General features: G+C 36.1%; 1 protein-coding gene across 5 annotated transcripts in view; it reads right to left on the bottom strand.

The window, feature by feature from the left end:
- LOC125660378 (disintegrin and metalloproteinase domain-containing protein 12-like) overlaps positions 1–25448 on the bottom strand; it is a 43111-nt gene extending 17663 nt beyond the window's left edge. For 3 of the 5 annotated variants that reach the window (XM_056150443.1, XM_056150444.1, XM_056150442.1), the window contains exons 1-9: positions 25267–25422; positions 23684–23787; positions 18654–18733; positions 9497–9575; positions 8445–8527; positions 3254–3372; positions 1483–1559; positions 938–1021; positions 365–436 (exon numbers count right to left, since the gene is read on the bottom strand). In XM_056150443.1, the coding sequence (XP_056006418.1) occupies positions 365–436; positions 938–1021; positions 1483–1559; positions 3254–3372; positions 8445–8527; positions 9497–9575; positions 18654–18733; positions 23684–23787; positions 25267–25330 (762 nt within the window). In that variant the 5' untranslated portion in view covers positions 25331–25422. The other 2 variants (XM_056150441.1, XM_056150445.1) reach the window with 2 other exon arrangements.

Below are 25448 nucleotides of genomic sequence, written 5' to 3'. Positions count from 1 at the left end.
AGTTTGTTGTGTACCACAGTATCTCTAAGAAAATAATCGGCTTATCTAGAATATCAAAGTAATATATTTACAATCCATCTTTATTTTCTTCAGTAAAACTTTAATGGCCGTTTGATGTGTCTTTTTCTTCAAAGTGACTGATGACAAAGGAAATTTCATGAAACAACAATTTCACAACATGCCATGTAAACAGAGTATAAAAAATATGCACTGAAGGAATAAATTCTTAATATCTCGTGAAATGAACTCCGCATAGCGACCTGACAATTTTTCATAAAGCAAGGTATCCATTTGTTTGCTCATCCTTTGGCAGTCATATCAGCACGATTTTCAAGAAATAATCATGAAATGCTGAGACATATACCTTGCTAACGATGTTCACGATGTCTTTTGATCTCTGAATCACGTGGCTATCCACTCCTCTGTAATTCTGGTACTGTCAAGATTCAGAATAAAAGTCGTGTTACTCAAAAACAGCAAACAATAATGTATGAGGCATGCATTTTATCAATAAAGGAAGGAGAATTTCTGAATCTTCATAATTAATTCACACTAATTCATTAGTATCACATATCTCTTCTTAACATAAATCTGCATTGATTTTAGAAATCAAAAATATATCAGAATGTTCGAAAAAGAGAACCTCAAGGCAGAGTAATCCCCTTGTACATATCACTATGAACTTGACCTATGATCTTCTGACCCAGAAATCATAAGGGATTTCCCCCTACCCACCTGCCATCAACAGTCTCAGTACAACACCGAAAAACAGCAAGTTAGTCTCCACATGGTGTTTACAAAATTAGACCTGACACATATATCAGCACACACCACGCACGCACGCACACTCTCAGACCCACACACACACCATGCACGCACACATGTATACACACACCCAGATAATGAAGAAATAGAATGAAAGAAAAGTTATAAATACCAGTCTCTCGTCATTGACGATATACATCTCAACAAACCGGGCATTGTTATTGCTATCGTAGGGACCGCGAAGTTCTCGTCGGACCTACAACAAAGACGACCTCTACAAGTACTGTGAAATAAATCACCATGACAACAAAAGGATACCCAGGCTACACTAGTGGTGATAAGTTTTAAAGTCTACGTAAAATCAAATATAAAACTATAATACTGCATTAAAGTCTACGTAAAATCAAATATAAAACTATAATACTGCATTAAAGTCTACGTAAAATTAAATATAAAACTATAATACTCCATTAAAGTCTACGTAAAATCAAATATAAAACTGTAATACTCCATTCTCTATCACTGTCTATAAATATTCAAAATGTTTTCATAATTCTCATTTTATATGTTTCAAGCATACTTATTATGTAAGAAGTGCATGATAATTTCTACTTCTATTGCAACACTGAAGTTTTATAATGGTATACAGGTTTTGTTGGAGTGGTAATTTTTCGAATGCTCCTCCACATTCATCTATATCCCTCTAGAAACACTTACTCTGTGAAGGACATCTTTGGTGTGTAAATAATTTAACGTTGCATTTGCATGCAAACTGGAATGCTTTAATTTTCCACCTGCAACAGGGAAAAAAAACATCTTTAGAAAACTACTTGATATGAATTCTACTTGGATGCAATGAGGTTTTTATAATTGTTTAATCTGCAGGGTTACTAATTAAACATTTACACTTTACTGTACTTCTTCATTGTTAAAGCTTATCTTACATGTTATCATGTCCGGGAATGTTTCAGGGACACAACATGTCCAAATTTTCATGAAGATTAAGTGAAATTTTCAATTGTTTCCGAGAATTAACGTAATTTTAACGTAATTTTTGTAATGTCATTGAAATATTATCTTTACCTTTGACAGCCTATATCTCAGTAAATATGCTGAATATTTTACCCAAACTTCACATGTGCCTTTTCAATGTTGTTTTCTATCATATTCCATTAAAAAGTTAATTTTGATAATTTTTACCATAAGGGCTCTTTTTGCATGGGACGGCTCATATACATATATGTAAAGTACCTGGATTTGGTGTCCAAAATAATAATCAAGTAAGATGACAATGCTCCCCAGTGTGACCACGTTCCGTCCCGGCACGTATGACCTTGATGAATGACCTTGACCTTAAGCAGCCAATCAGCATTGACCTTCACTTTTAGCTTCACCATGTATGAAGTCTCTACCTTGTACAGTTTAAAAGTTTTTACCAAATTTCAATTTGATGACAGACGTTGTGACCCGAGTTCGATCCCCGTGATCGGCAGTGGTTGTATGGTTGTATGCTCGGACATGTGGGTTTCCTCTGGGTACTTCAGTTTCCTCCCATATAAATGACCCCCTAGCACAAACATCCCTGCATCAAAGGACCCCATTGGAAATAAGCTTTCATGGGTTAATCCTTGGTATTTATGTATGTATGTTTGTATGTATGTATATACCGAATAAACATTTATTTATTTATTTACATACCAAAAACAGTATGCCCACCCCTCCCCCAATCTTCAATCTTGGAAGTATAAAAGTTATTGAACATTGTTTTGAACATCCTCTTTAACATATTTAAAAAACCATCTCAGTGAAAAGATGTGATCAGGAAATTCATTCCCACCATGTTTTGAATCAGGCCTGTATTGTGTACACTTGGGCTTGTCCTCTGTTTGACATGAATTTTTACTTCGTCATTTATCAACAAGGTACAGAAAAAGACAGAATGATGGGACAAACACAAATCAGCCCTGCTCTTCAATCTGAAGGGCTGAGATCTGGTTCAGAGACCAAAGCTCTGGTTCCAGTATCTAAGAAATCTACTTAGGTGGCTAAAAGATGTGGTTCATTAGCTGGGAGATCTGGTTTAATGACTGGGAGATCTGATTTAATGGTCAGGAGATATGGTTAAATGACTGGGAGATCTGATTTAATGGCCAGGAGATCTGGTTTAATGACTGGGAGATCATATTTCATGGTCAGGAGATTTGGTTTAATGGTCAGGAGATCTGGTTTAATGGTCAAAATATGGTTTAATGGTCAGACGATCTGGTTCAATGGCTGGAAGATCTGGTTTAATGGTCAAGAGATCTGGTTCAGTAGCTGGGAGATCTGGTTTAATGGTCAGGAGATCCGGTTTAATGGCCGGGAGATCTGGTTCAGTAGCTGGGAGATCTGGTTTAATGGTCAGGAGATCCAGTTTAATGGCCAGGAGATCCGGTTTAATGGTCGGGAGATCTGGTTTAGTAGCCAGAGCCACAGGATAATGACTTACCTCTCCTTTGGATTGGAATGGATCGATCATCGGGCTCTATGTATAGTTTGTGATGTCTTGGCCCATGTTCTGGAGAAGGGTCTATATGATAAGAGATTCTCCCATCTGATATCAAGCCCCTGAAGAACAGAAGTTGTTGGTTTGAGTTGGCTATCAAAATAATCAGCTTAACAATGACATTTTGTATACACTTGTTCTTATCAGATTTTGTAGTCAATTGTACAGCAAGTGTTTCGAAGAAATGGGGGAGGGGCGTGTAATGATAAAATCTAGATTTTAATTACGCCAAAAACAAAGTCATACAACATAAACTGAAGCATATTGAGCTTGTTTACACAGATGAATAAATCAGACTGGCATCTTATCCTCGTACTACAGCATCATGGAATCTAACAAACAGACTTACACTTCCGACATTTTCTATCCTGATCCTGACTTAGTAAATAACTAATTCTAGACTAATTTATTGCCATTCATGATAATTCTTTCAAACAACTGTATCACTTGATCCAAACAGCATGTTTTGTCTGAACTTATTACAGCTGGATAACCCCTCTGCTTTGAATTATCTCCCTTAAATTTGTAAATGTACCAAGATTTCTCGGTGTATTATCTCCCTTGCTGAACTTAAAAAGAATACTACAAATTTATACTGAAACTGTTATCAATAATTGGAATCAAAGAGCTGTGTGAGATTTGACATCTTTCTAGAGTCTATCTGTTCTCAATCATGCCATAAACTAATCAATCCATGTCTACAGAATCTGTGATATGAATCTTATCAAAGCCCCCCTAGTGTCCAAACATTCCTAAGAATCTCCTAGAGTACACACCAATGGTCTGTTTTCATTTACAGGTTGTTTCTCTATCTAGGCTTCCTTGACCATCTTTCATCTCGATCTAAAAGATCGCCAGGGTTCAAGCCTCATCAAGCACTGACCACTGATACCAATATTCATATTTATTTGTTTTCTGAATTAAGTGCAGAAAAAGCTGATAGGAAACACATTTTTTCTACATTTCCTGTACTCATCAATTCACTGACGTACAAGTTCTGCTGCCTCAGCATGTTCCTTTATCATCAATAATCAAATAAGAGACGGAACTAAATAGAACCTTGAACCTGAACAAATTTTACCCGAGGTAAAGCCGAGAGCCTTCATTGAATTACATCTCTCCATCTCATTAAGCTAAACCTTCGTCTTGCATTATATAGATGCATAAAAACTGAACAACAAAGATGTGATATTCCTCATCTTATTAAAGATACACCTGCTACCTGCTACATAACAAAGTAGCTCTACACCGTTATCATATTCACAGTGGGGGATCATCTCAAAAGGGGTCAATGTTCAGACCCCATTCCATGAAAACAAACATGCTAAAAAAAATCACAAAAATCAATGCCAGTCCTAATCTACCCAAAAATCCCACAGCAGATTAATCATAGCATTTACAAATTAAGCTGGTGTCAATCTAACTCCAAACAGGAGATAAGACTAATCCCAACATCAAAGGCCCATTGAACGCCCATGTTGTCCAATTGCTTTTCTATAGACATTTTGCTGGGTGGAATCAATCAATTTTTCATTCATGCTGCACTTTCTTCTAGTTTTTTATTGGTCTTTGCTAGGATACACGATTTGCATGATGACATTACCATCTACTTAAAAAAGTATATAGCCCATCAATTTTTGATGTGTCGTTTAGACAATGCATTGTACCTAGACGGCACATTAAAACCGTTAAACAGTGATCCAGACATAAACAATGTTGTCAGTCTTCTCTTCAAAACTAAAAAATGATGCCATTTTCTTCAAAAATAACTGAAAATGATTTTTAAATTGGACGGCTGGCAGCTACCTTTCCGCTATTCTTAGAAATTTCTTGCTTATTTCATCTATTGCTTTCTGCATCTGACATGCCTGCTTGTGCACCATTCTGCTGACGAGAATGCACATGGCAATGCACAACTAACCAATTAAACAAATAACCTTTCTCGTGCCGATCCTCCTGCATTAGAGAAAATTACCCCTCATGTCTGCGTTATTGTAATCAGTAGGTGATACTATTTTGTCTACAATATGGCGGTACCTTGATAATCATCAGTATTTACATCACAGTATGCAGACAAAACAAGGAAGCTCTCCTTTATCAGTAAATCAATCAGAGGAAACGAGATACACTATTTCAGTCTCATAACGTCAGGCTAAAAATGGCAGAACTAATTACAATTGTTTCGGAAATACTGACAGCATGGGATGAATACACAGAGTCGCTGGTACTGTTTTCAATGCTATTTTTACTTTACACTAGTAGAAGTTTGCATGACTGACTAATGTCTATCTTGTCACATGTCTGTACAACCAAGAATCACAGCTGTTGTTAAATTTAAATGTATGTCTCTTGTCCTCTAACAATTCTAGAATCACAGCTGTTGTTAAATTTAAATGTATGTCTCTTGTCCTCTAACAATTCTAGAACTTGACTACAAGACATACTATATATCACCTAAAACTTATTGAATTCATTCACTGAGAAGCCCAATGTAAGGGTTAAAACGGTCCAATCTGATGCATGCTTACTGAAGCCCAATGTAAGGGTTAAAACGGTCCAATCCGATGCATGCTTACTGAAGCCCATTGTAAGGGTTAAAATGGTCCAATCTAATGCATGCTTACTGAAGCCCATTGTAAAGGTTAAAATGGTCCAATCTGATGCATGCTTACTGAAGCCCGATGTATTGGTTAAAATGGTCCAATCTGATGCATGCTTACTGAAGCCCGATGTAAGGGTTAAAATGGTCCAATCCGATGCATGCTTACTGAATTCTGTCCCTATAATTGTCTTTTTCTCCATATTTGATATCTGAATTGTGCAAATCAAACATCCTGTTTAACAGAACACAAAACTTGTCTCAGAGCAGGTCAGATTAACAACAGGTTTGTTTGTTCCTGAGCATGGTGAATTAGACAGATTTAATGTCTCAAAGTGGATTTAGCAGGTTTAACTGTCCCAGAGCAAGTCGGATTAGACAAGATTTAACTGTCTCAGAGCATGTCTAATCTCTCAGAGCATGTCAGATTTGACAACATTTAACTGACCCAGTAAATGTCGGATTAGACAAGATTTAACTGACCCAGTAAATGTCGGATTAAACAAGATTTAACTGTCTCAGTACCTAACTAACAGATAAGACAAGGTATCCCTGTCTCAGTATCAAAGAAGACAAGGTTTCACTGTCTCAGTATCAGATAAGACAAGATTTCACTGTCTCAGTATCAGATAAGACAAGGTTTAACTGTCTCAGTATCAGATAAGACAGGGTTTCACTGTCTCAGTATCAGATAAGACAGGGTTTCACTGTCTCAGTATCAGATAAGACAGGGTTTCACTGTCTCAGTATCAGATAAGACAGGGTTTCACTGTCTCAGTATCAGATAAGACAGGGTTTCACTGTCTCAGTATCAGATAAGTCAGGGTTTCACTGTCTCAGTATCAGATAAGACAAGGTTTCACTGTCTCAGTATCAGATAAGACAGGGTTTCACTGTCTCAGTATCAGATAAGACAAGGTTTAACTGTCTCAGTATCAGATAAGACAAGGTTTCACTGTCTCAGTATCAGATAAGACAAGGTTTAACTGTCTCAGTATCAGATAAGACAGGGTTTCACTGTCTCAGTATCAGATAAGACAAGGTTTCACTGTCTCAGTATCAGATAAGACAAGGTTTAACTGTCTCAGTATCAGATAAGACAGGGTTTCACTGTCTCAGTATCAGATAAGACAAGGTTTCACTGTCTCAGTATCAGATAAAACAAGGTTTCACAGTCTCAGTATCAGATAAGACAAGGTTTCACTGTCTCAGTATCAGATAAGACAGGGTTTCACTGTCTCAGTATCAGATAAGACAAGGTTTCACTGTCTCAGTATCAGATAAGACAAGGTTTCACTGTCTCAGTATCAGATAAGACAGGGTTTCACTGTCTCAGTATCAGATAAGACAAGGTTTCACTGTCTCAGTATCAGATAAGACAGGGTTTCACTGTCTCAGTATCAGATAAGACAGGGTTTCACTGTCTCAGTATCAGATAAGACAAGGTTTCACTGTCTCAGTATCAGATAAGACAGGGTTTCACTGTCTCAGTATCAGATAAGACAAGGTTTCACTGTCTCAGTATCAGATAAGACAGGGTTTCACTGTCTCAGTATCAGATAAGACAAGGTTTCACTGTCTCAGTATCAGATAAGACAGGGTTTCACTGTCTCAGTATCAGATAAGACAGGGTTTCACTGTCTCAGTATCAGATAAGACAGGGTTTCACTGTCTCAGTATCAGATAAGACAAGGTTTCACTGTCTCAGTATCAGATAAGACAGGGTTTCACTGTCTCAGTATCAGATAAGACAAGGTTTCACTGTCTCAGTATCAGATAAGACAGGGTTTCACTGTCTCAGTATCAGATAAGACAAGGTTTCACTGTCTCAGTATCAGATAAGACAGGGTTTCACTGTCTCAGTATCAGATAAGACAGAGTTTCACTGTCTCAGTATCAGATAAGACCAGGTTTCACTGTCTCAGTATCAGATAAGACAGGGTTTCACTGTCTCAGTATCAGATAAGACAAGGTTTCACTGTCTCAGTATCAGATAAGACAGAGTTTCACTGTCTCAGTATCAGATAAGACAAGGTTTCACTGTCTCAGTATCAGATAAGACAAGGTTTCACTGTCTCAGTATCAGATAAGACAAGGTTTCACTGTCTCAGTATCAGATAAGACAGAGTTTCACTGTCTCAGTATCAGATAAGACAAGGTTTCAGTGTCTCAGTATCAGATAAGACAAGGTTTCACTGTCTCAGTATCAGATAAGACAAGGTTTCACTGTCTCAGTATCAGATAAGACAGGGTTTCACTGTCTCAGTATCAGATAAGACAGGGTTTCACTGTCTCAGTATCAGATAAGACAAGGTTTCACTGTCTCAGTATCAGATAAGACAAGGTTTCACTGTCTCAGTATCAGATAAGACAAGGTTTCACTGTCTCAGTATCAGATAAGACAGGGTTTCACTGTCTCAGTATCAGATAAGACAAGGTTTCACTGTCTCAGTATCAGATAAGACAAGGTTTCACTGTCTCAGTATCAGATAAGACAGGGTTTCACGGTCCCCGTTTTAAGATTTGTGATCTTACCTTATCCCATCACAGGTGCTAACAGCTACTATGGAATGTTGAAACCCACGGATGGAACCATGGTAAAAGCAGTGAGAAGATTGCTGTAACAGACAATGAAACATTCAGTCAGATACACATAATTTTAATGAAATACAACAATTCATGTCCACTCAATTTACAGACCATCTATCAGAAACTACATATTAATTTCCTTATTTTAGATTTGGTTACGGACTCTTAATGTATACAACATAATCGCCAGTATCCTTGATTTATCAATGTAATACATTGCAATATTACAATGTTTAGATTTACAAAAACTGAAATTTAGACTATCTGGACATAGAGAACCTACAAAAGCTGCAATAATGTATCCCTCTCCGATTTTTCCCCCTTTTTTTTTAAGTCTGATGTTTTCGTCTCTCCCCCCAAAAAAGTCCAGGAGGGCTGCATTATTGCAGGTAAACCTACTGTAACAGTCAAATCATGCTAAATTTCCTGTTATCTCCATCAAATTGAAACAGCATATAAAAAATGTATTTCGTTTTCTGTTTATTAAATGCATGGGATAGGGATACAACAAAATTTACAGAAATCTATATCCCACAAAACATAACGATTCTTCTTGAGCGATGAATGTATGTGTTAGCTGTCTCCGTTTCCAGGTGTACTCTGCATCTATTCCATTCCATTTGATCGAAATAAAAATATCTAAAATGCTTATCAGATTTTACATAACACAAAGACTGAAATATCTAAAATGCTTATCAGATTTTACGTAACACAAAGACTGAAATATCTAAAATGCTTATCAGATTTTACATAATTTAAAGACTGTTTTAATCTGGACGGTTTGTTGCATTCAATATTCATACACGAGTGAAGTGTATCTAAATAAAACAACAAAGATTAACATAATTCTCGGCACGAGATTCTCCTCTTTGTCAATGCTGAGATTTAATCCTGATACACAGACAGACAAAAGGATTTCCAATGACTCCAGACTCTGTGATCCAGGTGACGGGGGGGGGGGGGGGGGGGGGGGGGGGGGGGGGGGGGGGGGTACTAACCTCTATTCTAGGCTGGTGTATAGTAAATCTGTGTGCATCATGATATTTCTTCTCTATAAACTTCTTTGAAAATAAATATCTACAAAAACAGAAAGGAAAATCTCTTAATCATTTGTACATCACATCAGAGTGATATAAGAGAATACTAGAAGTTAAATTGCCTGATTGATTATACAAATGACTATTCCACACCAGAATCTCTTAGGAAATACTGAAAATCAATAAAATCAGCTGGAGTACTTTTCATTTGACAATCTAGGGCAAGTAAACATTTCAAGGGTAATTTATCAAAAACTGGAATCAAACCAATGTTTTTTTCCGATAATTTATTTAAATTTTAACAGGTGTCTGATAACACCTCGCCACGTACGTTTGACAATTATGAAATTTTCAGACCAAAGAACAAAAAAACAATACATATCACCAATTTGTACAGGAAATCAAGTTTTTTTCTTCTTTCCCTGGAGATTAACAAAAAAGTAACAAATCCTGTGAATAATGTATGCTTGAAGCTGCTTGAATTTGTTCTGAACTCCCGCTCAGGAGAAGACAAGCAGACTACCATACTGTCTCCTGATCAATCAATAACCGTTCTACTTCTATTACCCTAATTTAGTCCCCCAAGTCGTTATTAAATTTCCCCAACAATCTACATCTCCATCTTAATAAACGTTTATTGTCCATTATAAAACACATAAGAACAATAAAATATCTCAAGACTTATTGGACAGCCTTGTGTTAAAACACACCTCATTATACCTCTGTGAGGTTCTGAACTGAATATAAAATGTGTGTGAAATCTCTCAGTGCGTAAAGGCAATGCCCTTCTTTAACAACTCTCTCAGCAGATCTATAATTCTTTGATGATGGTATCATCTCCCACCCTGTTATGTAAACAAACGTCTGCGCTTCTGCTACAACTAGGACAAATATTGATGCCCTGCCAATCAGGAACAGAATCATGATAACGACTCCCCCATAGCTTGTCAGAAGAAGAGTTTTGTGTTCCCCTCCATTATAGAAGAGATGGACTTGAACAAGCAATAGAGCGGAGTCTATAACTCTATAACAGTATCGGTATACGCCATCATTTAAAGCATTAACTAGAACTAACTAGGAGTTCTCTGTTCATTTCCGAGAAGCACAATACCAGTACAGTGAACCCTGTGTTAACCGACATACTCGGGGGAGAGAAATTCTGATTAAACAGGAAGTCACATTACACAGTGTAAAGGACATAAAGAAAAAGAAAATGGATGTTGAAAGTGGGGTAGGAATTCATCGTAAAATGGATTACACTGGTGTTAAATTAACAGAATCTATAAAACAAAAACATATTTCTAGTTATCAGAAATTCATCTCTGTACTTTCTCAGACTGGGGTAGTTCTGTACAGAGTCTACAAAACAAAAACATGTTTCTAGTTATCAGAAATTCATCTCTGTACTCTCTCAGACTGGGGTAGTACTGTACAGAGTCTACAAAACAAAAACATGTTTCTAGTTATCAGAAATTCATCTCTGTACTCTCTCAGACTGGGGTAGTACTGTACAGAGTCTACAAAACAAAAACATGTTTCTAGTTATCAGAAATTCATCTCTGTACTCTCTCAGACTGGGGTAGTACTGTACAGAGTCTACAAAACAAAAACATGTTTCTAGTTATCAGAAATTCATCTCTGTACTCTCTCAGACTGGGGTAGTACTGTACAGAGTCTACAAAACAAAAACATGTTTCTAGTTATCAGAAATTCATCTCTGTACTCTCTCAGACTGGGGTAGTACTGTACACAGTCTACAAAACAAAAACATGTTTCTAGTTATCAGAAATTCATCTCTGTACTCTCTCAGACTGGGGTAGTACTGTACAGAGTCTACAAAACAAAAACATGTTTCTAGTTATCAGAAATTCACATCTCTGTACTCTCTCAGACTGGGGTAGTACTGCACAGAGTCTATAAAGAAAAACATGTTTCTAGTTATCAGAAATTCATCTCTGTACTCTCTCAGACTGGGGTAGTACTGTACAGGCAATACACAAAGCATCTTGCATTTCAGATAAAAAAGACAAGAGATCATCTGTACATTAAACAGACGCAACCTTACACAATCTGCTGATAATCTGCATCAAATAATCTGATAGGGAGTTAGATGAACCTTAACCAATTCCCCCCACAGCACAATTAAAGCTGTCTCCTACAGACAGAGGCCTGCACAATAACTCACACATCCCTCATCTCCAGATTTAGTGACCGAAAACTGCCAGCACTTTGCAGTGGACGTAATTATTGCTGACATGATGATTGTAGTTCTCTCAACACTTGCATATATACTTAAGAGATTTTTTGCACATATTCTGGATACCAAAAATTAGTTCCTTGTGAAAACATGCACTGCCTATGGCATTCTTCCTGCCTATATAATATCATTCTTACGTATATCTTATATTTGTTTTGAAACAGTAATGTACATAATTGACACCAGTAACTAAATAACAAAACTTCAGAATTGTTTTCAAGAATGCTTCCATTACCATCCTCTTCATCATCTTTACAAAAGCCCTTGAAAAAAACGGAGAACAAAACTTCCCTGTTTTTCCCAGTAATCTATCAGCCTGGGTTACAGGGCTTCTCGGATAATGCTCTCTAGTGTGACCTCACCAACATAGCATCTTGTTTTATCTCGTTAACTGAATTACACTAGATCAACAGAGATGGATTTAATCCCCTCAATAATGCTCTACTTCGCTTTATGAATGGCTGATCTTCTTTTAATCATCTACACGTACTCAGGCTCCCTGGGCCATGTTCACACCGGTACATTCTCGCCAAAATTGAAAACTTAATGTAACAAAACACCAGAGGTGACTGAATCATCAATCATTTCCTCCAAACCAATTAAGTCTATAATGCAGTTAATGGTTCCTACATCTACATCCATTTTATGTGCATGTTTAACATCCAGCATTTAGTAACGACTTCATCACTTCACACAGGAATAGACGACGTCAACAGCTCTAATGCAAAGGGTCAGCACCGAACCCCTGAAACTAACTGTAGCTGCTGTTTCTAAGTCTGAGTCTAACTGTAGCGATGGACACCTGTTCTTCATGAGTCTGAGTCTAACTATAGCAATGGACACCTGCTCTTCATGAGTCTGAGTCTAACTGTAACAATGGACACCTGCTCTTCATGAGTCTGAGTCTAACTGTAGCAATGGACACCTGTTCTTCATGAGTCTGAGTTTAACTGTAGCGATTGACACCTGCTCTTCATGAGTCTGAGTCTAACTGTAGCAAAGACTGGACATCTGTTCTTCATGAGTCTGAGTCTAACTGTAGCAATGGACACCTGTTCTTCATGAGTCCAAGTCTAACTATAGCAATGGACACCTGCTCTTCATGAGCCTTGTACTAGAATTCTTCTATGTTAATTCAACTTAATTTCAAGATTCTATAAAATTGTTTTTTAAGGTCCAGTTGTTCTAACTTCAAGAAAATTAACATATTCACAGTATTTCAAAATGATATATATCACAAAATGCATTAAACGACTATAAGCATTGCATACTCCATGTTGCATTAAATTCTGTAGCAATTCTCCCCATAGTGAGAGGTTCTCTCCCCATAGTGAGAGGTTCAGTGATTATTGTTTCTTATCAGGTTCATGTACTTATTCTTATTCACTTCATTTTATTTTAATCTTTTATAATACAATGTAACCTAAAACATCAATTGTAAAATTCTCGTCTGCTGAAACCACTCCCCTGGGAATCACTTGTTTAATGAAACTTCCCACTTTTAAAACTTTCATTTGAGGTTCACTAATTCATGTTCAATCTTTCCCAACTTCATCTACCTCAAATCACATGTCATATAAATCATAAGCATTCAATCATCAAAATGTTAGAAATGACACAAAATACAAGATAATGGTGATGAAGACTGACAATTTGGAATTGATTGATTGAATATTTTTTAACGTCTCTCTCGAAAATATTTCACTCATATGGAGACGTCACCACTGCCTGTGAAGGGCTGTAAAATTTAAGCCTATGCTCGACACTTATGGCCATTGAGCAGGGAGGGATCTTTATCGTGCCACACCTGCTGTGACACGGGACCTCTGTTTATGCGGTCTCATCCCAAGGACCGCCCCATTTAGTCACCTCTTACGACAAGCAAGGGGTACTGAGGACCTATTCTAACCCAGATCCCCACAGGAGTGACAATTTGGAATAGAGTCGTAAATAAATGGAGCCCAGCAGTAATGATGATAAAGATATAATTTGAATTTTCTATACACACGATAAATTTAAAAACAATTTTTGATTTTGAAAAATATTTTAAAATACTACGATCAGTAATTTTACTTCCAGGCAAAATGTTCTGAAATATCATTACATCAAATTGTAATATGAATCTGGTGAACCGATTTAAATGGGATCATTTACACATAGTATCAACATTTCCAAGGGATATCTAACTAAGGATTCAGCCAATTAAATAACAGATATTTAATGATGGTACCGGGTACCAATTGATCAATATATTTGTGTAGATTTTACTTGGAATTCTTTCCAACCAACATTTAGCTGGAGCGTAGGGACATTAACTGAAACTCTTGCTAAGGTAGGAGTAAGATTAATGATCAGATCTGCAGATCCGGAGTTTTGGTCCCGCAATTTGACTGAAGTTGCTACATTTTTCCTGTAATATATGGTACATGTCAAATTTTGAAATGCATATCATACTTTTTATCCATGATAGGTTATTTTCCTTTAGTGCGACTGAGTACTCATGTAGGTCATTAACTGTTGTAGAATGATAGTTGTGCTATATATATATTTCTCCACATCTTACATTCATTTCAGTACTTTGATTTCCTATAACATCGTATAGATGAACTATAAGCAGTCAATCAAAGGAATGTGAGGACAAGCAAAATCTCATCACAAACAAAACACACCTATAAATCAAGAATGTTTTCTGGGATAGTGAAAGATGGACAAAATTCCATCGATGACCAGGCAGAGTTCTCCTTGACAAAATCCATCTTGTTCTGCCACAGACTGTCAGCCTCGTATTGCAGTTTATTTTCCAATGCCTCCTTCTCCTCCATCATGTTTAGCTGCAATGATTTGATGGGCCAATTTGGTTCCTAAATATGGATTATTATATTTTGGTTTCCTCCAATTCCATCAGATCAAACATATAAGTATCTGCTACTGCAGAACTCGAAACCAATGGGCAGACATGCTAGAACGATCAATCATCTTCACTGGTCCGTGGGACTGGGTTAAGCAGGGCCGTAAATTAACCTTCAATTTGGAGGAGGCAGGAAATTAGGCGGGGGTCAGGGGGCCTGGGCGGCCCCCAGACGCTGAGCACATTTTGTGCACACTGAACACGTTTCGTGCAAAATCCTTGATTCTAGGGCCTTCTAAGATGTTACTTGACTAACTCATTCTAAAAGAAAGATTTGGAATGCTTTTTAAGGGAGGTATCATGTTCTTAGTTATTGGAAACAACATAAATTCTAATGAACTTTAAATTTTAATTTTTTTTGGCTCAAAAGTTGGAGGAGGCAGCTGCCTCCTCCGCCTCCATGTAATTTACGGCCCTGTTAAGACTGTGAAATTTCTGTTGAATCATTAAATGTAACCAACTGACATACAACTCTAAATCCAAACATTTACCAAAAATTGAATCCGAAACCTTCCTAGACAATCAGAAGCCATTTAAAGAGTTTCAGAGACATGAATAGGTTTTGAGAACAGTTTTTAGTCAGGTATTTCAGAGTTACGTATTGATCGCATTCAGAAGAGGATGTCACCTATTGTGGTCAGGAGACAAACTTAGATGAAAATTTAGACAAATACGATAGAACAAATACTTAGATAGCAGAATGTTGGAGTTTTATCAATATCTATGGATTATGAAGATCTGACAACCAAAATTCCAATGTTATGTATAATCCATGTCCTCCGGAGGTCTTTATAAACCAATAATCCTGAACATTAAACATGTTAAAACAATGCCCACTAACATTAAACCGTGTTAAAACAATGCCCACTAACATTAAACCGTGTTAAATCAATGTCCACAAACATTAAACTGTCACAGTGTTAAAACAATGCCCACAAACATTAATTCAGATATTTGTGTTCCCTGATCCCATAATCATCTAGGCTTTCTGCCATGCACATTCACACTGCTCAGTGTTGCAAAACTTGCCTCATGCAATATTTTTTATTTTCTCTCCTCCTTAATGCATGATCAAGTCATCCACATGGACCCTAGAGAATAAGGCTGACCTTTCGGTGGCATGTGGTGACCTCTCCTTGGAAACCTACCAGTAGACTGTGGCTTATAACCACATAGATCAGAATCAATATAGTACCTAACATTAGTCTCTTGACCTATAAATAGACAGGCATGATTTCTTTATGAGGCTGTATATCAAGGGACCCGGGGTTGGGTTCACACATGATCACAACTATTTTAAACATGGTTCATTATGCAATGCATATTACATGTGTTTAGCTTCAGATCCTGTATAAGCAAAGAATAACTGGAGTATACTTCATCTATATACTTGTATAAAGTATATTTGGCAAACTAATTTGCATATAAAAGTATACTTCAAGTATAGTAAAAGATATACTGTAAATGTATTACATTTGGCTGTGTATTCTATTTAGCGCCTTTGGCGGAACGCAGCTTCCGCTAAATCAAGTACATCACTAAATGCCATCCGTAAATCTAGATGTTTAAAGTAATTCAGGAATGCGCTAAATCAAATCTACGCTAACTTGTTGAAAAAACGATTTCCGCCGAATATCGTACACGCCAAATATAATACGTTTACAGTACTTTTCATATGCTTGGGAGTATACTTTAAGTATACTGGAAGTATATGTTATTTCCGTAAGGGATATGCGATGCATATATTACATGTGTTTAGCTTCAGATCCTAAAATGAAGTCTAAGGGTGGTTCAGATTGATTTTCAGAGAATTTAGTTATCATTGATAATTTATTAATGATAACTGTACTGAAAATCAATCTGATCTACCCTTATAGACAAACAGTAAACAAACAACATTAGTATCAGCAAAGTCATTGATCTATATCTATCCTCTCCCGACTTTCTTCTTCAACTCAGACATCAGAATAAAAATATGACTACACATATTTGTTTATAAGGGAGTGTGATTTCCTTTCACATGAATGACGCCCTGCATGGTATTTCACTATACGGTCAATGCACAAATTAAGTCAAACAAAATAGTCCATTGTAAACAGCACTGACACAGGTTTTTTCTGGGCCATTAAATCATCTCAGTTAAAAAGTCAGAAAGACCCCAGTAGAGCCTAGCTGACTCGAATGTCAGGAAGCGAAGCCCGAGTGCCAGGAAGCAAAGCCGGTTGTTATAACTTCTTGACTTATCACTAAAGCAACAAGAAACATCAAAATCAGCTGTTTCGTGTTTCCCCCGGCAGTTAAAACAGACACAAAACATGGTCGAAATGACAGGTATACTTCCTCCCACAGCCAAAACTTTCCTACCCAGTTTTTACTTAACTAAATGAAAGACACACGTCTTTGATGTTCACGGAATGCACAATCAAAAGCGATGCGTGTAGGTTGTAAGAATTTGAAATAATATTTTTCCTATTAACTACAGATGTTCTGAGTAATTGTTCTCTCAGTATTGACCCCCCCTTGTAACTAGAACACTGCCCTACTGCACATTACAGAGATTCCGTTAACATGTTCAGAAACTATAAACACATGCACTGCATGACATACAAACTATAGGCCCACATAATGATGGTAATAATAGACGTTTGAAAACCGTTAATAGACATGATCCACCATACATCAGCCGGGTCTTCATTAAACTGTCACTGCCTGGATAACAATGCTGCAATACAATGTTATTTACAGGATGCATTACTAGTGTCAAAGACGGTCAGGGATTTTAATGGAGATTTATCACTCTATATGGTTGGTCAGGCATCATAATTTTCTTGTGGACACTGTCAAATTCAACAACTCTGGCTACCAGTATAATTGTATGATGAGCGAGATGCCATTGTTGATCACTGCCATGCACATTATCTACTCATCCATTTTTTAAAATATTGATTTCTTCTCTTGCGTCTGCTTGTTGATATTTAATGGTCTACCTGTCGCTTTAGAGGGAAGGCTCCTTTCATGTTGACAGTATATTAGAGAACTAATAATATTTGATGGAGGCTGAATGAACGAGTAAGTCAATGGAGAGAGTAGTTAATGATTCATTATTAGATCTTCCTGAGTTACTGTATAGTCACTGCGAGACTTCTCCACGTGAGATTCTTTGATAAATTAAAGATATTATTATACACTGCCCCTTTTAAGTTTACAAATAAGACCTTGAACCCTGGGGAAAATATCCCTGGTTTAAGTGATGCTAAGAGGATGAGAGACAGACACCAGTCAATTGCTGGTCCTCCCACCCCCTCAATTAAAACCAGTACCCATTCTCAATTGGATAGACAAGACATTAAACTAAGCAGATAAAGTGTCTCATCAAGCATGAAACATGAAGTGCCCACACCGAGCTCACAACCACTGAACACACTGGGCTCACAACCACTGAACACACTGGGCTCACAACCACTGAACACACTGGGCTCACAACCACTGCACTTTCTGTAAAACACGCTCCCACACTAAGATCACAACTAATGAACTTTCCAAGAAATTAGTGCCCACATTGGGATCATAACCATTGACCTCTCCGTGAAACAAGTGCCTACATTTGGGATCATAACCATTGACCTCTCCGTGAAACAAGTGCCCACATTGGGATCATAACCATTGACCTCTCCGTGAAACAAGTGCCCACATTGGGATCACAACCACTGAACTCTGTGAAACAAGCACCCACATTGGGATCACAACCACTGAACTCTCTGTGAAACAAGCAGCCACATTGGGATCACAACCACTGAACTCTCTGTGAAACAAGTGCCCATATTGGGAACAGCCTCTCAATTTTACCTTTATGACCATAGTTATCAAAATAAACAGATACATGTATTTGCATGCACTATTTCATCACATGAATGTTGTCTTATTCTTACAAGGTACAGGTGATCGATACTTACTTATTGACGGCTAAATCTATGAGGAAATTTCTGTTGTATGCTTGAAAATAGAGGGTGACATCTTGAAGATGGGTACCATTCTGAAAAGACAGGTTCCGATTACACAAAGCTTTACTGACAAAACCAGAATCAGTTAACTGCATAAGAGTAACATAGACACAGAGTGTAGCAGCAGTTTTTCAAATCTCAAAGACAATCCTCATCCAAACCTTTCTCCCCTAATTTTATTTAATTTATTTTTTTAATACTTGATTTAATATAAATTTTTGTACACTTTTTTATACCTAATATCATATACATTTTTTGTTTTGATCTTAATAGGATACAATTTTTTTTTAGTCTTTCATTATATACCTAATACACATGTTTTGTTTTAATATTCAATATAACACATACTTTTTGTTTTAATACCTAATACACATGTTTTGTTTTAATATTCAATATAATTTTAATAATGCCTACTACCAGGGACATGTCTCTGCTAATACACATTTTTTGTTTTTAATGTTAAATTATGACCTAGTTGCCATGAAATGGTGTGGGAGGGGTCATGACACGATAGGGGAATCAACCCCACCTGGAAGTTCTGCTAAATTTGTAGCTGATGCCAGGAGATTGTTAGCTTGATATGCACGAGTGAACCTGCTGGGATTTAAACCATCAATCAGTCAGTCTCCAGCTTCATCCATACGACCATTCAGCTGTATGATGAAATATTCTATACATTACATGGATGATTAGATATTTTACATGTTACATAGATGAACATTTCCTTCACAGACTCCATCACAGCATTGGCTACCCAAGATTTATATCATGGGCAAACTCAACAAGAGATATGCTTCAGTCATTTGATTGGTGGCATTTCAAAAGCTCAATGGGATTTGAACCAATCAGAATTTGCATCTTAAAAACATGACTTTCATGATTCATTACAAAAGACATTAGTCTTATATAGAACACAAAGTTCATTACAGTATACATAGATCTGTACAAAGGTTAATACAAAATGCACATTTAATCTTTCATCCCTAAAAGCTGTCTAGACAAATGGCAAATGTCATGAAATGGACACACAATAATGGGTCCTTCAGCTTCACTTTTAATAACAGAAGAATTGATTTACTGTGCTACTCCCACTGGCAGCCTTTACCATCTACTGACAATGCACGGCCATTATCATTTACTTCTATGTCACAACAAAATACGGTACAATTAAGGAAGCTGAGAAATGCCTATTCAATAAACAGATCGTGGTGAGAAACTGTATACTTCCAAATTTAATTTTTTGAGCAATTCCTGTTATGTTAATCAATATTACTCGCCGAGGGAAAATAATTTTAAAACGTTTTTTTGTAGATTTGGATGTAACTGCATTTGTTGAGAGAGAATTTGCTTTTGCATCATATTCTCACATCTCTCTGCCAGAAATAAAGGACAAGGTTGATAAATAGCTATGAATAAACACAATATATATGTGTGTTGATACTGGACACAAATTATCACTGTCTGGAGACCTCATCAACTTTTTGGTCAGGTTCAAGACACAACTTAATCAGAAGTTCAGGCATGCACAGCAGTCCTTACATAGAGCAGTCCTTACTTATATTAAGCCTTGAAGGGGAGAATAAATTTCCCCGGGGAATTCATTACATAGGTGGTCAAACGTATCCATGGTAATAAATGTCCACCAGCGACAAATCTCATTTTTCTTGGACAGTCGACATACATGGAAGTGTTCCTAATTATCTTCTTTTTTTTAATGACATAAACCTATATTGTGTATATAACACAAATGATTCAGCTAAAGGTTTGACAATTACTATAAGGTACGGTATCTCGGTACAGCACGCTGAATATTGTAATGACAAAGATAACAGCTGTAATGTACATTTTTTTAAATATCATATGTAACTACGTGATTAAGATATTGCACATTAAAACATTAAGTGTATCTGGAGGTCGAAACAATCGTGTTATCTTTCAGAAAACCATCGATCACATCATGAACCCTCTCCGTTTTATTTGCGTGTGTATTCATGGTAATTTTTTTGATCTACTGACAATGATAAAGGTATATTTGCTACAAGCCATTTCTGAGTCACAAAGGAATCTATCAGTCTAACGGTCACTGAGTTATCAAGAGGTTTACTAACAAGGGGCAACGCTCTAGCCTTATAAACCACATATCATTTTTCCTTCAAACCCTTCTTATGAAGTATTTATATACACAGCCAATGCATATAGTTTAATTATGACTGACTTGAAAGAGGGTTAAGGGGTCACTGTCCAATATCAATGAAAAACAACACTTTCTTTTTCAGTTACATGCACTTTTAGATATTGTTTATTATAAAATATTTACATTTCCGGTGTTTTTGCCTACGATATAGATCTCTATACAAGCTGTAATGACGGTCATTTCCTCATGAATGCGATGCAGTAGAAAACTATTATATGTGTATGAATACAGATAAATGTATATCCATTTCAATGGATGGGAATTCTGACAGAAAGAAAGTAGAATGCAAATAGAAGAAATTAATTTCATTTTTGAAAATACATGTCAGAGGGTATGAACTGTGATGCCTCACAACAGCACTCTATTCATGAAGTGCTAACACGCTTTGTTTAGTTGGAAACAAACACCAGTATATGACCAGCATCCCCTTTGCAAAGTGTAATCCACATTTCATTAATTTCTGTGATTCTGGGATCTGATGAATTTTATCATCCGACATGTATATGTATCTCTAAAATGCATGTGTATTCTTAATTTTCTATACTGACTAAAAAAAATTTTGTCAGGATAACAGACATACAGAAAGTTTAAATCCTTGTCAGGATAATTAATACACAGAAAGTTTATATCCTTGTCAGGATAATTAATACACAGAAAGTTTAAATCCTTGTCAGGATAATTAATACACAGAAAGTTTAAATCCTTGTCAGGATAATTAATACACAGAAAGTTTGAGGTGTGAAGTCTCTGAATAATCTTATTTTTTCTTATTACTTCAATATTTCAGTGAGGGGGGGGGGGGGGTCATCTCCTCAACCTCCCCCTACCCTGAAATCCCCAACCACTTCGCTGTACAAAATAAACTCATATTTATGTTGAAGATGTAAAAGTGAAGATAACAAACAGTGATCAATCTCATTATTCCTATAAATGAATACGAAATTAAGAGTAGCGAAAACATGAACTCCTGGACACACCAGTGGGATCAGGTGAGCCCTATATATCTATCGGGTAAATGGAGTAATCACTGGTTAAATCAGAGTTTGATGAGGTTTTTCGGTGGTTTTGTACCACTTTCATAATGTTTATTACTTTTCTTTTTATTTATACAACTTTATATTCTTCTCACCACTACAGATTAGTGGCCTTTTATAAGTGCATATATAAAGATTGCAAATGTCACTGGAAATTTCAAAAACAACATAAAAAACAAAAAAACATAACTCATAACATTGTCAAACATGATAATTAATTTTAACAAACATGTTTGTTATCACATGCCAAGGAATTTATCTTAATGTTATCTTTCTGATAAAAGCTGCTGCCTGCTTATGAGAAAAATTAAAATCTCATAAAACTTTAGTTTTAACCTCTCAGTGGCCTTGAGAGATATTTTACTGACATACAGATAATTTTCATAGCTCCATTTTTATGCAATGCTTAAACCTATCTTCTGTCTCTTAATTTTGCTGTTTGGACTGGAGATATTTTCATTATACGTGTACATGTCAGTGTTCAGTTTCTTTTTGAAAAAGGAAAAGCAAATTAAAGCATTTGATCAGCTATAAATCAATTAGCCATGTGGCATGGTTAGACGAAATCGGATTATAAGCAGTAACCTGGTACATTAATCATGGCTATCATATGGAAACTGAATGCAAGATTAACTCCATCTCTAATCTTTTATCGATTTTATTTTCTTTAAGTAAAAAATGCAGCTTTATTAAAGTTCTACACTAAACCTTATCGTGCTAATTAGGACTCCATATTATAGAGGAAAACCACAGAGAAAGATCATGATATTTTATAAAAATATTGTATTTACATTGTATGTAATATTGTATTTACATTGTAGGTAACATTGTATTTACATTGTACGCAGTCTATGCGAAAGACATCGGACCGTCGGACCTGACCGATGTGCAGTGCCTAAGGTCCGATGCGTCATTTTTTACACCGGACCGGTATGTCCGATGTCTCACTGTCCAGTTTTGAGCTTTACTATTTTGACGCGGAGTCATTTAAATGTTTGTTATAAGTAAAAACTATCACACAAATCCAAATACGTAAATGAATATGATTAAAACCGCATGGACCGTCTAAAGTATTATGCGGGAAGGATCCCTGGTATAGTATTACTGGTATAATAAATAAGATTTCCTTGGTTTTGCATTTTCACGTGTTTCACTTTTATACATTAGGTTTTTCGGTCTGACAAAATTTGGTTCGGTCCGGTGTGTTCATTGATTACACAGGACCGAATGTCCTGTGTTGTCAAAAAAACTTTCGCATAGACTGTTGTACATAATATTGTATTACGTAATATTGTATTTACATTGTACGTAATATTGTATTTACATTGTACGTACATGACGAGGTATCTTGTTCTGAAACTGAACGGTTTTCTTCAATTCATTTATCATTCATATTTGTAAGAAAAAATTTTGAAAATCACAAATTCTTGCTGACCTATTACACAGCGTACTGAATTCACTGCTACAAATTAAATAAGCCTGTCTTGCAGACAGTTTCATTCTATGATTTCAACATTTTCAGGTTGTTACACTATTTTAAAGCTAGATTGTATTAAAACGAAAATGAGCATACCTTAAGATTTCCTGAAATTGTCCCAAAACATTAATATTTTATGGACTGATCAATGCATGAATGAATTAATTAATTGTTACAATTCGTTAACTATATTGGAACTACACCTGCTAACAAATTGTATAAGATATCTCACATGTTTTAAAACATTTCCACGACACATACATATGTAGTAACAAACCTTGATATGAGTGGTCTCCCTTGGCAGTCTATTGTGGTAGAACACTGGTTTTATCACTTGAAATTGCCGCTTGTCTTGTACATTTCGCTTTACAAGATTATCACCTATAAATGATAGGGTGAAAACATGACTGATTACGTACTGATTAGGACAGACATTCAGAACCTAGTGGTGTTACAGCTGTGATACTGGCAGAAACATTGATGATTTATTATCGTTAGAATTTAAATAATTAAACACACTTTTACATATATACACAACAGCACTCGTAAATATATATATAATTCAATAAAAAAGCAGGAAAATATACAGTTCCAAAGTATATTTAACCTAGTATATTTAAAGGCATAGGGTCTATCTTTTATCTCAAAAAATGACATCACAATATTTTGCAAGAAGAACTCCAAAAAACAAATTTGTAGTATTAATTATGGGTTATCTATAGCTGCAGCACTTTGAAATTGAAGTCATTTTGACGTTTTAGTCCTATATAAAATTTTTGTCTGGAGGACAATATATTAAACTGGTACCCCGCTGATTGGTGGCTACACACAAACACAAGAGATGCAAAGTCAACAGGGTACTAGTTTAGGCAAATTAGAACAGGGAATTATTTTGTAATTACTATCGTATCCAATGTATTTGTAAACATTCCGAAGAACTTTTTGTGATTTTCTAGTTATGATCTTAAATTTTGCCACCTTTTTGGAACATGCAAAATTTCACCAATATCTATTTTGACTGTGTGATATCAATTCTTTCTATTTGGATTATATATAAATACACAGAGAGAGAGAGAGAGAGAGAGAGAGAGAGAGAGAGAGAGAGAGAGAGACTAGTCTAATCCCTTTGATTTTAGTTTTAGAGTGTCTCTGAAATTCATAAATCTATAGGTTATGACAACTGAAAAATGAAAAATATTTCGGCCTTACATATTATTCCATGGACCTTGGACAGATAAAATTATCAAAATGACCGATGTACAACATAATTAAAGATCCCAGTTACACATACATGCAAACGCCATTAAATGTACCATAAAAGACAAATTACGCAGATTCAATTCTTCATTTTCAACCAGACATTTAATAGAGAGGTTTAAATTGGGAGACTTATAACAGGTACCCCCTTGACTTAGTTTTCTATTGATAAGAACAGGATGGGATATCAGGTCACACCATTCCTTATTGTAAAATATACTGTCAGGAAATTAACATATTCAAGATACTTTTCAGTTTTGCTTAAAGTTTTCAGATCAATATGAAACCTTTCTTGGACACGAATTTAAGATCTGCATTTTCAATGCCACGGTCGGTGTCGTAGATACCAAGCACTGACGTTATTGATAGATACATAGATTTACCAAAGCTATCATCACTTTCTTCTGTCCAGTTAAATTATCTAAAATAAAACTGAAAATGATTTTTCAATGTGACAATCTAATGAGTCATGTAAAACAGCCCCAATCCCAGTCACCGTAGCTTTTCATTGTTTCGTAAAGGAAAAGGATGGGTTTTTATCATCAACATATTCTTTTGGAACTTTTTGGCGTTTATCGAAAAGACATGATTTAATTTAGTTACCTAAAACTGAGATCAACTGCAGAAAATCCACGAATAACAAAACAAAAATCACATATTTCTCCATCCTCTCTCTCGATCATCTTCTCTTTTTCCCTTCACAATGTCTTATGAGGAGAAACTGATATAAGTAGGTCAGTGTATGAAAAAACCAAAGTCATTCCGAGTGGGGTGAAAAATAAAAA

The sequence above is a fragment of the Ostrea edulis genome, chromosome 9, assembly GCF_947568905.1.
Source record: "Ostrea edulis chromosome 9, xbOstEdul1.1, whole genome shotgun sequence".
Taxonomy (NCBI): domain Eukaryota; kingdom Metazoa; phylum Mollusca; class Bivalvia; order Ostreida; family Ostreidae; genus Ostrea; species Ostrea edulis.
Note: the sequence above shows the minus strand (reverse complement) of the source record. Positions and strands in the feature narration are given on the sequence as shown.